At 38.6% G+C, this 16,668-nt stretch overlaps 2 protein-coding genes across 4 annotated transcripts; one reads left to right on the plus strand and one right to left on the minus strand.

The window, feature by feature from the left end:
- The first annotated feature begins 1,183 nt into the window (after nt 1-1,183).
- echdc3 (enoyl CoA hydratase domain containing 3) lies at nt 1,184-3,749 on the plus strand. 2 transcript variants are annotated; one of them, XM_027163854.2, is made up of 6 exons: nt 1,184-1,495; nt 1,650-1,786; nt 2,304-2,425; nt 2,515-2,612; nt 2,954-3,154; nt 3,225-3,749. In XM_027163854.2, the coding sequence occupies exons 2-6, from the start codon at nt 1,677-1,679 to the stop codon at nt 3,555-3,557; spliced, it is 864 nt and encodes a 287-aa protein (XP_027019655.1). In that variant the 5' UTR covers nt 1,184-1,495; nt 1,650-1,676; the 3' UTR covers nt 3,558-3,749. The 2 variants fall into 2 exon arrangements, with proteins under 2 accessions (XP_027019655.1, XP_027019656.1); XM_027163855.2 differs by having other exon boundaries at nt 1,686-1,786.
- Nucleotides 3,750-4,689: 940 nt separating this feature from the next.
- On the minus strand, nt 4,690-11,953 carry LOC113653947 (F-box only protein 7-like). Of its 2 annotated transcripts, XM_027163848.2 has the most exons (11): nt 11,724-11,953; nt 11,502-11,565; nt 11,342-11,386; nt 8,830-9,090; nt 8,479-8,623; nt 8,302-8,385; nt 7,749-7,844; nt 7,446-7,622; nt 5,605-5,655; nt 5,143-5,177; nt 4,690-5,047 (listed from the first exon to the last, which is right to left on the minus strand). In XM_027163848.2, the coding sequence occupies exons 1-11, from the start codon at nt 11,837-11,839 to the stop codon at nt 4,967-4,969; spliced, it is 1,155 nt and encodes a 384-aa protein (XP_027019649.2). In that variant the 5' UTR covers nt 11,840-11,953; the 3' UTR covers nt 4,690-4,966. The 2 variants fall into 2 exon arrangements, with proteins under 2 accessions (XP_027019649.2, XP_027019650.2); XM_027163849.2 differs by lacking the exon at nt 11,342-11,386 and having other exon boundaries at nt 4,698-5,047; nt 11,724-11,951.
- Between the last annotated feature and the right edge of the window lie 4,715 nt (nt 11,954-16,668).

Genomic DNA, 16,668 nt, shown 5'->3' on the forward strand with positions numbered 1-16,668 from the left:
ACACTCATGAAAAACTGATGCTGATTATCTGGGAAACATTTGTAACAGCAGTCAAAATGTCATTGTCTGTGTCAAACAAGTGCTGAATTTGTTGTAACATTACAACAGGAGATCATGACTTACTCTGTGCTCAAAGTGATGCTTGCAGCTCCAGTGGTTTTCTCTGTGGGTGAACAACAATGATGGTGAACAATTCCAGGATATGATTTTTTTTTCATTGGTTATAGCGTTAAATCTTACCCAGATGCAATAGTGCTATTTTCAGATTGGCTATTGTGTAGGCTCTTTTTTGATTGGCTGATAAGTGTCAGGGTCGACTAAGAACTCCAGCGGAGACGCGCTTGATTCCTGCCCGGTTCCATAGAGACAGCGGTGTGGACAGATACATTTTGGGCGCTGCGGCATATTAAATATATGATAAATCGTTTTTCTGTGGGAGAAATACAATGTGTGGTGGGAGAGCATGACAAATGAAATGAGTGACTGTCATGAGAGCCCTGGACTCTGCTGATCTTTTCAGCTATTCAGTGATGATATATAAATGCGACAAAGAGCCCACAAGACATAAGTACATGGAAACATATACAAGGCGCTGACATCCTTTCTGACCCGGTTCTACTGGGCCTGCATTAACACCAGAATGACTGTAGAAGAGCTTATGCAAAAACAGTATATCTCCTCCCTCACTCGTCACTTTAACCCTTCCTCTCTCAGACAATATTTTCTATCCAGGACTTTGTGAAGGCCACTTTTTTTTCTACTTTGGTATTGTTACTTTAAGGATGCTCTTAGGATGCTGTTCTTTGAATTACAAACCTCACCCTCTTTTCATCTATAAACAACACTGATAACAAACAAACAAATATTTAGTTTACAATTTAAAACAAAGTAAAATATAATTTGGCCATTTGGCTGTTAATTATTGAAGAGCTGAAGAGCTAATCCTGTGGTGACCCCGGACATAGAGCAGACAAAATGTGGAGAATTAAAAAAAAATAATAATAATAAAAAAAATAATAATAATTAGTGATTAATTTATAATTATCAATAATAATAATTATTTATTTAAATAAGTAAATAAATAAACAAATCGAAGAATCGAATCGTGAACAGAATGTATCGTTACTCCCCCAGTTTAACCTATTCTCCAAATCGTTTCTCCCCTTGAGTGCGGTTGGTTTGACGTCACTTCGTAAACACGGAAGAAACTAGTTGAGAACATCGCTGTAAATTGACGAGTTAAAAGTTCGTATTGAAGGCTAATGAATTAGTATAGTGTAGGGGTAACATTAGTACACCGTACTGTAATTGTGCGGTATTTTTACATCAAATTTTACCTTTTAATTGAAGTAAAAGTGCTTTGGGAGAATGATTTGGTCGTGTTTAGGGTGTTAAACTCTAGAGATAAGCGTTTTTAGTGGCTCGTACCAAACATTCACGATTCCTCCTGATCCGAGACAAGTTCTGGAACCTAACCTTGCGAATTTTGTTCGAGGTATTACTGTTTAATTATTTATTTTTTATTTGCTTGTTTGTTTGCTTATTTATTTATATATACTACGTGTTAACATTAATCGTTAACACTCTGAACGCAGCGTTATTAACACGGACTTTTATTATGAACTGATGACTTTAACCCCACTGCATAGTGTCTCAGCAGAGTCTCAGTTATAAACATGTCTCAGGTGTTCGGAAGGTTCTCCAGCTTCTATCGCTTATCGACACGGATGTTCTGCACTCAGATGACTTCACCATTAATAAATCGGGAGCAAAAGGACGGGATAAGGTTCAAATTCATCTGATCAGTGCCATTTACACAACAACAACACCACCACAACATGTACTGCAAGTTCAGGAAGAAAAAATACGTGAAGCTACAATAATAAATCAGTGGGCCAAAACAAAACACATACCTCTGGAAAATACATTTTAATTAAGATATAGTCTGGTTTTCTTTGTAAGAAATCCTTTTAGGAATGTCAGATTTTTTCCCCCTGTAAGCTGATAAATGTCATTAAGGTGAAAATACATTTTTAATACATTTACGGCATTTAGCAGACACCCTTCTCCAGAGTGACTTACAATTGAGGGTTTAATAACCTTGGGGTTCGAACCCATGACCTTCCAATCAGTAGCCCAACACCTTAACCACTGAGCTACCACATACACTAATATGTAATTTTGTCACTGTTAATTACTGTATATTATGGATTATATTATTAAGTAATATTTCTCTGTGCTTATTTTTTTCCTAACTTTGTAAGATTACTGATTAAATTAGTAAGATTATGTTGTTATTCTAGGAGACTCATTTTGAATAACCCCAAGAAGAGGAATGCTCTGTCTCTTGCCATGTTAACCTCTCTACAAGAGAACATCCTGACTGGTATAGACGACAAGGACCTGAGAGTCATTATCATATCAGGCAGGTCTCGTCATGTATAAATAAGACTGCTGCAATTGCTATGGAAAGTAATCTAATGACTTTTTGGATCACTCTCTTTTACTGATTAGCGCAGGGTCCAGTGTTCTCCTCTGGGCATGATCTGAAGGAGCTGACCTCGGAACAAGGCAGAGATTATCATACAAAAGTGTTCAGGGTTTGCACAGAGGTCAGGCCATAATTACTAAATATTTCCCCGAAAATACACCATCCTTTGTAACAATATTTTGTTTTCAATGAAGTCACTGCGATCTAAACAATTAGGCACAATACAATATTTGTTCATTTTGCTTCCCTAGATAAGAACTTCAAATCAAATTCCAATTTGTTAAAACACAACATGGTTTCATATTTACTATACAGTGTAATGCTCTTTGCACAGAAATGTTCTTGTTAGGAAACAAAATTACAGTACTCACGTTTTTTAATGTTACATGAAAACAAAGCGTAAAATGGTGATGTAGAGTAGGTGATGTTCATTTTAGTCCTCTTTGGCCATTGTTGTTGTAGGTCATGACCCTGATTCAGGACCTTCCAGTTCCTGTGATTGCGATGGTTAATGGCATTGCCACAGCAGCAGGATGCCAGCTAGTTGCCAGTTGTGATATTGCTGTAGCGACGGACAAGTCGAGCTTTGCAACTCCCGGTGTGAATGTCGGCCTCTTCTGCTCTACTCCAGGAGTGGCTATTGGAAGAGCTGTTCCTAGAAAGGTAATTAGGAACATGGAACCTTTTAAATTTTTTCCATCAAGCATCCTAAACCGTGATGTATTTTACCCAGGTTGCAATGGAGATGTTGTTTACAGGCCGGCCTATCACAGCACAGAAGGCTTTGCTACATGGATTAGTCAGTAAGGTGGTGCGTGAGGAATGTTTGGAGGAAGAAACGCTGGCAATCGCACGCAGAATCTGCGAGTCTAGTCGCCCGGTGGTGGCTCTCGGAAAAGCAGCCTTTCAGAGGCAGATGGCGCAAAGCCGAGATGCTGCATATGCCACTGCCACAGCTGTCATGGTGGACAATCTGGCGCTGCATGATGGGCAGGAGGGAATTAGGGCTTTTATAGAAAAACGCCAACCTCTGTGGACCAACAGCACTGAGAAAGCACATGACTAACTCAAATAACAAACCACACAAGTGACTGTGTACAAAAAAAGCATCGTTTTAGCATTAGAATGTATTTGAGATTGAACAGTGTGTATTCATAAACAAAAAGCCAGACTCTGTATTGTGTGATGACAGATTTCGGATTTCACTTTAAGATCCTATTAGGATCTTAACTGTAATAAATCCAGACAAAACTCTTAATCTCTATTTATTATGCTCTAATTATGTGTTTTAATAAAACTACTGAAAAAAAAAAAACAATCAGTAGCAGAAAGGCTAAATAAACTTGATTAAATTGTTAGTATGGGAGCGGCAGCAGGACATCAAGGTCATCGTCCTGTGTTTTTGACGCCGATGAACCCAAAGTACTTCATGAATTTTGTCACTGCTACGTGGGAATAAACTTCCTAATGAAGAATTAGTTTATTGATGGCACAGATGGCACAAAGCCGAGATGCTGCGTATGCCACTGTCACAGCTGCCAACCTCTGTAGACCAACTGCTTTCTAGATCACTGAGAAAGCACATGACTAACTCAACTAACAAACCACACAAGTGACTGTGTAAAAAAAGCATCATTTGGGCAGTAGAATGTATTTGAGGTTGAACAGGGCGTATTCATATACAAAGAGCCAGACTCTATATTGTGTGATGACAGATTTCTGATTTTACTTTAAGATCCTATTAAGATCTTAATTGTAATAAAAAATAATTGTGCCTTCTTGGATTTCACCAAGTTATATTTAAGCTTAAGAGATTATTACCTTGTCAAAAGGTTACGCCACATTTGATGGATTTTCAATTTACAGAGTAAGGAACCTAAGTGAAACACTGTTGTCTAAATTAATAATGAGCACAAACATCAGAATATGCAAAGTGGATTTAAATCTTCTAGTACAGTCACACTTTAAAGGAAGAGGTTCAGTGCCATCTTGTTTTAATGCGTTATACAGTGACCCATATGATTTCACTCACATCGCTCCTCATTCATTTTTGATTTTGAAGGTTGCTAATCAAGTCAAGTCAAGTCACAACTGAAGTCAAGCCATATAAATGACATCAAGCGAATGCCAGATGAATGGTAGCTTTATAGCATGAGAAGCATCGGACAGTCAGTTAGCATTTCTGTTTAATTAAATTTGGGGAAATTATATATATTTTTAATTGTATTGCATTCTGGGAAGCAAGGAAAATGAGCAAAGTCAAACTGTTGGCTTTAATCAAAAGAAGTAATTGGATCTGACAACTGAGTGATTTTTCTCTTCATTTCAGTTTCAAGCCTTTTATGAAAAAATCTGACTTCATTCTGGTTATATAAAAAGTCCACATGAATCTTTTTTTTAATATATTTAGTTTATTCTGTAATGTTCCAGAGAAAATGGCCTCCTCCTGGCGGAATTTCGCTGGTGGTTGGAAACTCAGAACTGGAAAACTGCTATAAAACTAGAAAATCTGCATCCTTTCTGTGAATTCCTTATCTCATATTCATTTTTGTAAAGCTGTGGGTTTTAAGTAAGAGAGAAACATCAGTGAAGTTCACAATAAATGGCATCTTAGTTGAAAAATTAATTTACAATTTAGCATTTTTCTGTACCTCGTTCCAGTCTTTGTATCTGCGACTAACTCCACCTTGAAAATAATTGCACACACACACACACACACACACACACACACACACACACACACACACACACACACACACACACAAAAATCATTAGGCATTTATGAAATCAGGTGTAAGTCTAGTACTGAACTGCCCACAGAGTTCAAATATACAGAGATTGTCTGTTGTCTGTTATGCCCCTTTTCCACCAAAAAGAACCAGGTGCTGGTTCAGAGCTAGTGACGGTGCTGGTTCAAAGTTGGTTCCACTGGCGAACCTTCTAAGAACCGGTTTGCCTTTCCATCGGTTAGAGAGTCATCACAATGCAGAGTCTGACGTCACTGTATACGTGTCACGTTTCCCAGCAACTTTAGCACAGCAGCGCCAAACACAAACACATCAACAATGTTGGATGTTGCTTTACTGTTAATGCTCATGGCTTTGTGAACCTACATTGGCATCCAAATGCGGCGGATCCACCGTGTATGTGCAGCTCCTTGTAACCTGCAAAAACGGAGGTTGTAATCCAGAAAGTATATAACATTATTTTATCATTAACATGAAAAAAGTTAGCCTTAGCATGTAGCTACCTACTATCATGTGTGCTGATACTTTATCATATTGCTGTAAAGTAAAAGTGTATTAAACATTAGTATACTTAATGTAGGTTATCTAACAGTAACCCCACCCCCAGCCCCTGAGGCAAGCGGTTCTTAAGTCTAGACCAGCAACGTTTTGGTGCTAGTTTACAGATGATATTGTTTGGAAAAAGGTTTGGCTACTTCCACATCAGTATTTAATTACACATAAAATAAAGGAAGTCTCATTTAAACTTATTCATAGGATCTACCCAACAAAACATTTTCTTGTGAAATTTAAAAGCGATATAGACACAAATTGTACATTTTGTAATAACAGCTTAAAAAACGTGGTTCACTTATACTGGTACTGCCAGACCCGATCAGCCCTATACGCAAGTTGTGTAGGGCCCCGCAAATTATGCAAGGCCCTACCTCCCTTGCCTCATTTTAGAGCGCATGTTAATGTTTACTGTGTAGATGACAATATGAAGCGGAGCTATCCATCTGGCCATGAAAAGAGAAAAAAGAAAACAAAATGAGAGTGAAATGCAAGAACAGCAATCAGGTAAACTTCAAGTTTGATGTCAGCAAGAGCAAATAACAGTAAAGTTAAGTTGATGTGATTCTGTCTCTAGTCTCTATCTGACTATAGCTAAATTAGCTGTACAGTGCTGCCAGTGCATCTCTTGGCCTGTCTGTCACACAACAATTTATTGCGTGAACATTCACATGAATAAATGCCCAAGGGCAACAGTGTTTATAAAACAGCAGCTCGATAACCGCGGCGCGCGTGTCAGTTCGTGCGTGATTGCACGCGCATATGAACACATGTTCAAGTGCGGCGCGGTTATCCAGCAGCAACATCTGTGTGGGGACCAGTACAAAAAATAGCGTGATAGCACTCCTAAATGACAATGTTTATTGTCTCTCAATTAAGGTAAAAACAACGTTAATGCAATACAGAAAACAATGGATTTACATTGGAATGGGCATAATGCCAGGTCAATATGAATACAAATCCCTCAGTAAATAATAACCATCAGGGATCAAGGGCCCCTTAGCAGAAATTTGCTCCAGGGAGGTCAGGATTGGCTCTGGGTACTGGCTACTTGTAAAACCATTTTGGGAAAATGTTTGTGATTTTATTGTTAAGAATATTTATGTTAATTTTGCTTTATTTTGGAAAAATGTGCTTTTTGGTGTTTTGAAGCATCAAAGAGACTATCATACTACCAATAGTATTTACATAATAAGTCTGATCCTTTTGTTAGCAAAGCTTCCCATTTCACAAATGTAAGTTTTCTGGAAAAAACCCTGTTGCATACCATTTAAGAAATGGAACTTTATATTGTTTCTATAAAACTTTGAAAATCAATTCGGTTCTTGTCAAAGTCACTTAGATAAACTTTGAGAACTGACTAATACTGACTAATACTAATACACCTCTTGACAGAATAAACAATGTCTGGAGAGTGCATGAGATGTCATATAAGCTAGAAATAGAGCTCCAAAATCAGATAAAATGAAAAATTCTACTTAATAGTTACAACGTGGTGATAATGTTGAAGATCCAACGTTTTGATCGAGATCTATCAGGTCACTTCACAAATATAGAAGACTCCTAGCTTGATAATAGCACAATCTCTAGCAAAAAAAATGACCAGCTCTGTCTGCAGTTCAACTCTATAGAGTGCATGTGTGATGTGCTGGTACCTCCGAAGTCACGGTACACAAAGTGTTTCCAGAGTAAGGCATCTTGAGAAACCGAGTGCAGGTATATGCATACTTCAGACAGCCTTAGGATCGAGGGAACATCCAGCAGCTGCATTATACTTAAAAGCAGCTCAGAGGGCAGCACAGTGAGACCAAACAGTGCAGGCAGACCCAGTGCTGCAGAGTGAGCAGGAAACAAAAACACAGACATTTTGTGTATAAGTGGGTAAATATCTACTGTAACTAGTGTGCAAAGGGTAGAACAATAAAGTCAGAGCTGGCTCTGATTTAAGGATACTGTACCTTCTCTAGCTCTTGCAATTAGTGGGTAAACCAACTGGTCCTTAAAAACACGAGACAGTTTCTGCATATCTCTGTAGACCAGTCCAGCATTTCCACCTACGAAGATAAAACCACCAGACAAACAATTAAAAGCATCGTCCATGGAAATGTGTACAATAAACACACATTAGATCTTCATACATAAATATAACTGTACATAAAAGACAATAAATACAAATAAATTGTTACAAAGTCTTCTGTAAGCCTAAGTGATTCTAAGATTCTAGAACATCTATTCCAAATTCTTTACAGAGCTAGACAGTGGAGTTACGCTTGTTTAAATTTAACAACTCTTCCATGATGTACTGCAGTTTCATATAAGAGAAGAAGCAACCTTTATTTGTCACATATACATTACAGCACAGTGAAATTCCTTATTTTGTATATCTGAGATTGTTAGGAGGTTTTTGTCAGCACAGGGTCAGCCATGATATCAGAGAGGGTCAAGGACATTGCTCAAGGGCTGGGGCTGAACAACTGACCTACTACACATAGTGTCTGTCATATGCCGCACCTGCCCACTCCTTAGTCACGTAATCGTCAGGCTTCAGTGCCAGTATCTGTGAAAACTCTACTGCACCGGTTGTCTTCATAGTGGCTGTGAGGGGGGAAACAATGACTACACCATCAGCTGCAGCTACAATGAATGAATGCAATAACGACACCTATGTAACAGAAACAACATGCGTACCTTTTATGACAAGTGTTCGGCCATTCAGCACACCAAACATCTGAACTGGGCTGTAATCACAGAACGGGTGAAAGTACCGCAGCCTGCAGAGATACTCTTTTGCAAGCCAGCTGCTGGCCATTTCTCTGGCTCTGATGTCACAACCCTGCACTCATCACATAATCAAACCAAATGACACGTTTTAAACACTCAAACAACCACCAAGCTTTCTTTGTTTGATGGGTAAAAGTGACAACAAAAAATGCAATAAATGTACACAATGTAAGACACTTTAAGGGTTTTAATACAAATATTGTCTTTGAAATAGACATATGCATTAATTGATCGGTTGTGTATTGTGTGACCTCTGACCTGTGGCAGGAAGCCGGTCTCCAGCAGTAACATGTGGGCTGCCAACAGCAGGCAGTCTGAGGTGCTGCTGCAGTGTGCAGTGTGGTACAGTGTCTCTAGAGACGGAGGAACCTTATCTTTCTCTTCACAGTACAGCATGGGCCCAGGGATGAAGAGCCCCACTGCCTCCTGCTCAGCCTCACATCTGTCCATATCAGTCTCCTCAGGCTCACATGTAGAACATGCACTGTCTGGGCTCTCATGGCTGCTGCCTGTGCCTGACTGAAAGAATGAACTCAGAGTTGATGAAAATGTTATACATATATTTGCTTATTTATTATTACAAGGAACAAGACACAGTCTGAAACTTTGGCTAAAAATAATATATATAGTCACTGACAAAAGTCTTGTCGCTTGTGTACAAATTGACCTGAAGTGTCGCTGGAATATATTTCTAATCAAGATTTTTTTTTTTACAAGAAATGGCTCATTTTAATCCCAACAGCTTTTGTAATAATGTTTCAGTGCAAAACGAAACTGTCAAAAAGTATTCTAATATTCACAGCTTGGTAAAGCCCATTAAGTCAATTTTGGCAAAGACATTGTCATATGAGCTTCACTTGTGACTAATAATGTATCAATTAGGTCTCAGGTGTGTATAAAAAGAACCCCAGTACACTAGACCTTCACATCAACTGCAACTAGACCTCTGCAAACATGCCTAAGATTCACCCTGAGACTAAAGTTTTGATTATCAAGAGGCTGAAGACCAGATCCACTGCTGTTGTGGCAGACACATTCAATGTGTCTCAGCATCAAGTACAGAGAATTAAAAAAAAGATTTGAAGAGACTGGAGACGTTTTGGACAAGCCCAGGTCAGGCAGACCCCGCAAGACAACTGCTCGAGAGGACCGTTTGTTGGCTCAAAAATCCAAGGCCAGCCCATTTCCCACTGCAGCAGATCTCCACGAGACCTGGTCACCTGAAGTCCCTGTGTCAACCAGAACAGATTGTCGGATTCTGTCTCGAAATGGCCTCCATGGTCGAATCAGTGCCCAGAAGCCAGCACTAAACAAAAGACAATTGAAAAACAGTGTGGCATTTGCCAAAGCCCACAGCCTGCTAAAAGGATGGATGCTGGAAAAGTGGCAGAAGGTGGATTTTTCAGAAGAATCTTCTGTTGAATAACACCACAGTCGCCGGAAATATTGCAGGAGACCTACTGGAGCCCACATGGATCCGAGATTCACCCAGAAAACAGTAAAGTTTGGTGGTGGAAAAATCATGGTCTGGGGTTACATCCAGTATGGGGGTGTGTGAGAGATCTGCAGGGTGGAAGGCAACATCAATAGTCTAAAATACCAAGAAATCTTAGCTACCTCTTATATTCCCAACCATAAAAGAGGCCAAATTCTGCAGCAGGATGGTGCTCCATTGCATACTTCCATCTCCACATCAAAGTTCCTCAAGGCGAAGAAGATCAAGATGCTCCAGGATTGGCCAGCCCAGTCACCAGACATGAACATCATTGAGCATATGTGGGGTACATATTTTTTTCCATAAGAGGAAGCATGGAAAACGAAACCAAAGAATATTGATGAACTCTGGGACGCATGCAAGACTGCTTTCTTTGATATTCCTGATGACTTCATCAATAAATGGTATGAATCCTTGCCAAACCACATGGATGCAGTCCTTCAAGCTCATGGAAGTCATACAAGATATTAAATTTGGATCTCACAGCACCACTACTTAATTTGCTGACATATTTTTTTGTACATACTTACATATTTGCAGTAAATTTGTTCAATTTCTGTATAGGCGACAAAACTTTTGTCTTGCCAAAATTTGACCTTTCTGTATTGATTAAATGATAAATCTTTTTTCAGTGAAACTAATTTATTTCTGTGCATTAAACATCATTTGGGAGGGTTTTAGCTTTTCATATGAGCTATTTCTAACATCAATTGGTTAATTAAAAGTCAGTTTAATAGCTGGTGTTTCTACAAAAGCGACAAGACTTTTGTCAGGGACTGTATATATACACATACTGTATATACATATATGTTTACTGTATATCCATCCATCCTCTACCATCTTACAAGCAGAGACAGGAAATATGCCAAACAAAAATATTACAATACTTGCAATACTTGATAGAAAATTATTGTAGCATCAACTCTGTTGACTAAAAATATGTAATGCAACAGTAGTTAGTAGTAGTAGTAATAGGAATAAATATTAATTTATCATTTTTAATCTATTTTTTTTATTCCTGTAAGCTGCTTTGCGACACTGTCCACTGTTAAAAGCGCTACACAATTAACCCTGCATCAAAGGGAATAGTGTAAAAATAAAAGATAAATCTGTGTAACATTTTATATATTTAGAAAAAAAAAGGCATTTGTAATTATTACAATATATCATGTGATACAGACAGGGACAATCACACATAATGGGGAACAGGTGTGATGACCGGGAGGAGCAGACGAAGGCGGGGCAATCACGTGACACAAACAAACACAAACGCACATGGCCATAGGTCTGCGCGGATCCATGACGGATTTGCGCTGATCCCTGAAAATGACACAGACACAGAAAAGTATTGTGACAATGTATTGTGAAAGTGTACTATGACATCATTAACACAATACTAATATTATATTGTCATATCACACACATCTCAACACACCTGGTGTGTAGATAATCCAGCGGGACTCTGAGGTGTGTTCTCATCAGCTGAAACGTTGCTGTTACTGTGAAATGGAAGCATCTAAGGTCAACAACAGCTCAGCCACAAAGCGTCAGACCACACAAACTTACTAAACTAAATTACTTATGTTATTAAGCGGCACTAGCTTTCCAATGTTTAGTGTTTACTGTTTTACTCTCATTGTTGTACAAATAAAATGACCTGTTTTCAGCGACCACTACGGGGCCGGTGGTGTCCTCTGTGTTCTCTGTCGTTTCCTCCTCATCGCGCCGGAGAAGATTCTCTACAACCGTCCTAACAATAAAAATCTTCACCATTATTTATTACTTCTCGTAATCAAAGTAACTTCAACAAACACATCACTCGCACAAAGTTCAATGTTTTACTGAAAGCTTCGCGTTCTTTACTTTCAAATCTGTTCTAATTCTATTCTCTTGACGTCGGACATCGATCGATGACTGATAGCCGAAAAAAACAAAAAAACAAAATATAAACAAATCATATCCTGTTCACCAAAGTGATTAAAGATGCATGAAGCTAAAATTATTTGACTCATAATTTTATCATAATTATTCCACAGATTTTTTTACATTCACCTGAAACCATTCAATGTAATTTTATTTGTATAGCGCTTTTAACAATGGACATGGTCTTGACGCAGCTTTACAGAAAACAAAATGTTTATGTAAATTTATTTTCATTTATCCCTAATGAGATCCAAAATATGTGTTCATTTGTTGACACGTCTTCTAAAAGCTTTGGACAGATATTTTTTTTAGCTGTAACTATGATTCCAGGTCACACATCCACGTTGAGCCTTTTTGTTAATACTACTACTACTACTACTACTACTACTACTACTACTACTACTACTAATAATAATAATAATAATAATAATAATAATAATAATATTAATAATCATTTTAATTTTTCCTACTAGAGCTGCAACAAAAAACACATTTCATTCCAGTAACTTCGACACTTTGGTTTTATATCAGAATTAAGGACCTCATTTAATGTTTTAAATATAAATGTCCTATAGTCACTCACCTATGAAGAAAGTCTGATTTTATGTTGATCACACATCGTATATTAGGCACACTGGATAACTTTCTGTTGTAAAAGACTGAGATTGAAAATACATAATTTATCTATTGATTGGCCTTTGAACATTCATTCATTCATTCATTCATTCATTCATTCATTGATTCATTCATTCATTTTCTACCGCTTATCCGAACTACCTCGGGTCACGCGGAGCCTGTGCCTCAGGGGCGATTTTAGGGTCAGAGCTTTAGGGGTGCTAAAGCTAAGGATATGATCAAAAGGCACACAGAGGCGTGTCATTTTAAATGTCTTTATTATTATGTTGGCTTTGTAGAAGCCAACATTCTGATTTTCGTTATTATTATTATTATTATTATTATTATTATTATTATTATTATTATTATTATTATTATTATTATTATTATTATTGGGCTTTTAACTTTTTATTAAATGGCAAATTCCTTTCACAAGATCATTATGGACTGTCCTTAGTCTCTCACCTGAATCTGTCTTTTTTCTTTTAAAGAACCAGGCTTGAACCAGGCTTGAAAATGAGCAAAGTCAAACTGTTGGATCTGATCAAAATATTCTGGTTCTTTAAAAAGTCCACATAATCTTTATGTAATATTTTTAGTTTATTCTGTAATGTGCCAGAAATAATTTTGCCTCCCTGGCCTCAGCAAATGGTCACCCTGGTGGTACATAAATCAGGACTACAGCAAGACTACAATAACCATTCTGCATGTTTGCCGTTTCATCTTTTGCTGATATTTCTTTTTGTAAAGCTGTGGATATTAAGTGAGAGAGAAGCATCAGTGAAGTTCACACTAAATGGCATTTTAGTTTAGAAATGAATTTACAATTTAGCATTTTCAATTTCTGTACCTTTTTCAATGTGTCTTCTGTGCTTAGTGTCTGCTTGAAAATTCATTGCACACACACAAAAAAAAGAAAAAAGAAAAAAAAAACATTTATGAAATGAGGTGTAAGGCTAGTATTGAACTGTCCACAGAGTTCAAATATAGAGAGAATGTCTGTTGACTGTTATACAGTCTGTACTGTTGTGGTGTACTGAAATGCAAAACAATAACCTATGCCAGTATGATTAGACATATGCATGGCAGTGTATGCAAAACTTAGAACTTGTATTTACATACACACCAAGAAACAAACAAGAAAGAGCAAGACACAAACACACAGACATTTGGTGTATAAGTGGGTACATATCTACTGTAACTATAGTGTGCAAAGGGGTAGAACAGTAAAGTCAGAGCTGGCTCTGATTGAAGGATATACTGTACCTTCTCTAGCTCTTGGAATGAGTGGGTAAACCAACTGGTCCTTAAAAACACAAGATAGTTTTTGTATATCTCTGTAGACCAGTCCAGCGTTTCAACCGATGAAGACAAAACCTCTTTAATTCACCAAACAATTAAAAGCAGCTTTCATGGAAACATGAACAATAAACACACATTAGATCTCCATACATAAATATAACTATACATAAAAGACAGTAAATACAAAAAAATAGTTACAAAGTCTTCTATAAGCCTAAGTGATTCTAGGATTCTGGGATTCTATACCAAATTCTTTACAGAGCTAAACAGTGGAGTTACGCTTGTTTAAATTTAACAGCTCTTTCATGTACTGCAGTTGCATATAAGAGAGAAAACAACCTTTATTTCTCACATATACATTACAGCACAGTGAAATTCCTTATTTTATATATCTGAGATTGTTAGGAGGTTGGGGTCAGCACAGGGTCAGACTGTATCAGAAAGGGTTAAGGACATTGCTCAAGGGCTGGGGCTGAACCCCTATCCTACTACCCATGAAGATAAAGACTAATGACATGAATATATTTTAAATATATTTTCATTTAATGTACATAGTGTCATATACCGCACCTGCCCACTCCTTAGTCATGTAATCATCAGGATTCAGTGCCAGTATCTGTGAAAACTCTGCACCGATTGTCATCATAGTGGCTGTGAGGGGGGACACAATGACTACACCATCAGCTGCAGCTACAATGAATGAATGCAATAACAACACCTATGTAACAGAAACAACATGCGTACCTTTTATGACAAGTGTTTGGCCCTTCAGCACACCGACCATCTGAACTGGGCTGTAATCACAGAACGGGTGAAAGTACTGCAGCCTGCAGAGATGCTCTGTTGCATGCCAGCCACTGGGCATTTCTCTGGCTCTGATGTCACAACCCTGCACTCATCACATAATCGAACCAAATGACACATTTTAAACATGCAAACAACTACCAAGCTTTCTTTGTTTGATTGGTAAAAGTGACAACAAAAAATGCAATAAATGTACACAATGTAAGACACTCAGCAGGCAGTCCGAGGTGCTGTTACACTGCACAGTCTGGTACAGTGTCTCTAGAGAGTGAGGAACCTTATCTTTCTCAGCTTCACAGTACAGCATGGGCTCAGGGATGAAGAGCCCCATTGCCTCCTGCTCAGCCTCACCTCTGTCCATATCAGTCTCCTCAGTCTCACATGTAGCACATGTACTGTATGGGCTCTCATGGCTGCTGCTGGTGTCTGACTGAAGGAATCAAAATGTTATACATATATTTAATTATTTATTATTACAAGGAACAAGTCACAGTCTGAAACTTTTGCTACTTCTAATAATAGTTGAAGTGTTTCCTGAATAAGTAGGTCTTCCACCACCGCTTGAAAATAGCCAGTGACTCAGCTGTCCGGACCTCTAGGGGAAGTTCGTTCCACCACCTTGGTGCCAGAACAGAGAAGAGTCTTGTAGTATACTTGCCTCTTACCCAGAGAGATGGTTTAACCAGTTGAGCAGTGCTGGTAGATCGGAGGTTGTGGGGTGCAGTGCGAGGAATGATGAGGGCTTTGAGGTAAGAGGGAGCTGGTCCATTTTTGGCTTTGTAGGCTAGCATCAGTGTTTAGAATCTGATGCGTGCAGCTACCGGAAGCCAGTGGACGGATCGCAGCAGCGGGGTGGTATGCAAGAATTTTGGCAGGTTGAAAACAAGCCGGGCAGCTGCATTTTGGATCATTTGCAGAGGACAGATTGCGTTCATAGGTAGACCTGCCAGCAGTGCATTGCAGTAATCCAGTCTAGAAATGACAAGAGACTGAACAAGTACCTGAGCAGCCTGTGTGGACAAAAATTGGCGAATCCTTCTAATGTTGTAGAGAAGAAACCGACATGAGCAAGTCACAGTAGCAACATGAGAGGAAAAGGACAGTTGATTGTCCATGGTTACCCCAAGGTTGCGAGCTGTGGCTGAAGGGGAGATCAGATCGTTGTGCAAGGATATAGCAAGATCATGACCTGGGGATGAATCACCTGGGATGAACAGCAGTTCAGTTTTGCTAGGATTGAGCTTTAACTGATGAGCAGTCATCCATGATGACATTTCTGCCAGACATGCTGAGATCCGGTCAGAAGCTGTGGCATCTGAGGGTGGGAAAGAGAAGATAAGTTGTGTATCATCAGCATAGCAGTAGTAAGAGAACCCATGTGATGAAATAACTTCACCCAGAGAGTTCAGATCTTTGAGTTCAGCTCATGAAAAATGGGGGCAAAAACAAAAGTGTTGCATTTATAATTTTGTTCAGTGTAATTTATTTGAAAGAAAATCAAATTCAAATTTGTTAAAACACAACATTGTTTCATATTTACTATACAGTGTGATGATCATTGCACATAAATGTTCTTGTTAGGAATCAAAATGGCAGTGCACATGTTTTTGTGATGTCACATGAACACAAAGCATAGTATGGTAAAGATGGTGATGTTCATTTTAGTCCTTTTTTGCCATTATTGTTGTTGAAGTTCATGACCCTAATTCAGGACCTTCCAGTTCCCGTGATCGCAATGGTTAATTTCACTTCCAAAGCAGCAGGATGCCAGCTAGTTGCCAGTTGTGATATTGCTGTTGCGACGGACAAATCGAGCTTTGCAACTCCTGGTGTGAATGTCAGTAAGGTGGTGCATGAGGAATATTTGGAGGAAGAAACACTGGCCCTCGCACACAGAATCTGCAAGTCTAGTCGCCCGGAGTCGGCTCTCAGAAAAGCAGCCTTTCAGAGGCAGATGG

This window comes from Tachysurus fulvidraco, chromosome 10 (genome assembly GCF_022655615.1).
Source record: "Tachysurus fulvidraco isolate hzauxx_2018 chromosome 10, HZAU_PFXX_2.0, whole genome shotgun sequence".
Lineage (NCBI taxonomy): Eukaryota > Metazoa > Chordata > Actinopteri > Siluriformes > Bagridae > Tachysurus > Tachysurus fulvidraco.

What these genes read in the sequence shown, in the direction of transcription:
- echdc3 (XM_027163854.2), top strand. Translation starts at nt 1,677, where the DNA reads ATGTCTCAGGTGTTCGGAAGGTTCTCCAGCTTCTATCGCTTATCGACA. An exon ending in GAGCAAAAGGACGGGATAAG is followed by an intron (nt 1,787 to 2,303) that starts GTTCAAATTCAT and finishes TTGTTATTCTAG; the next exon opens with GAGACTCATTTTGAATAACC. An exon ending in GAGAGTCATTATCATATCAG is followed by an intron (nt 2,426 to 2,514) that starts GCAGGTCTCGTC and finishes TTTACTGATTAG; the next exon opens with CGCAGGGTCCAGTGTTCTCC.
- LOC113653947 (XM_027163848.2), bottom strand. Translation starts at nt 11,839, where the DNA reads ATGGTGAAGATTTTTATTGTTAGGACGGTTGTAGAGAATCTTCTCCGG. An exon ending in CTGGATTATCTACACACCAG is followed by an intron (nt 11,387 to 11,501) that starts GTGTGTTGAGAT and finishes TGTCATTTTCAG; the next exon opens with GGATCAGCGCAAATCCGTCA. An exon ending in CCGCGCAGACCTATGGCCAT is followed by an intron (nt 9,091 to 11,341) that starts GTGCGTTTGTGT and finishes TCATTCTTTCAG; the next exon opens with TCAGGCACAGGCAGCAGCCA.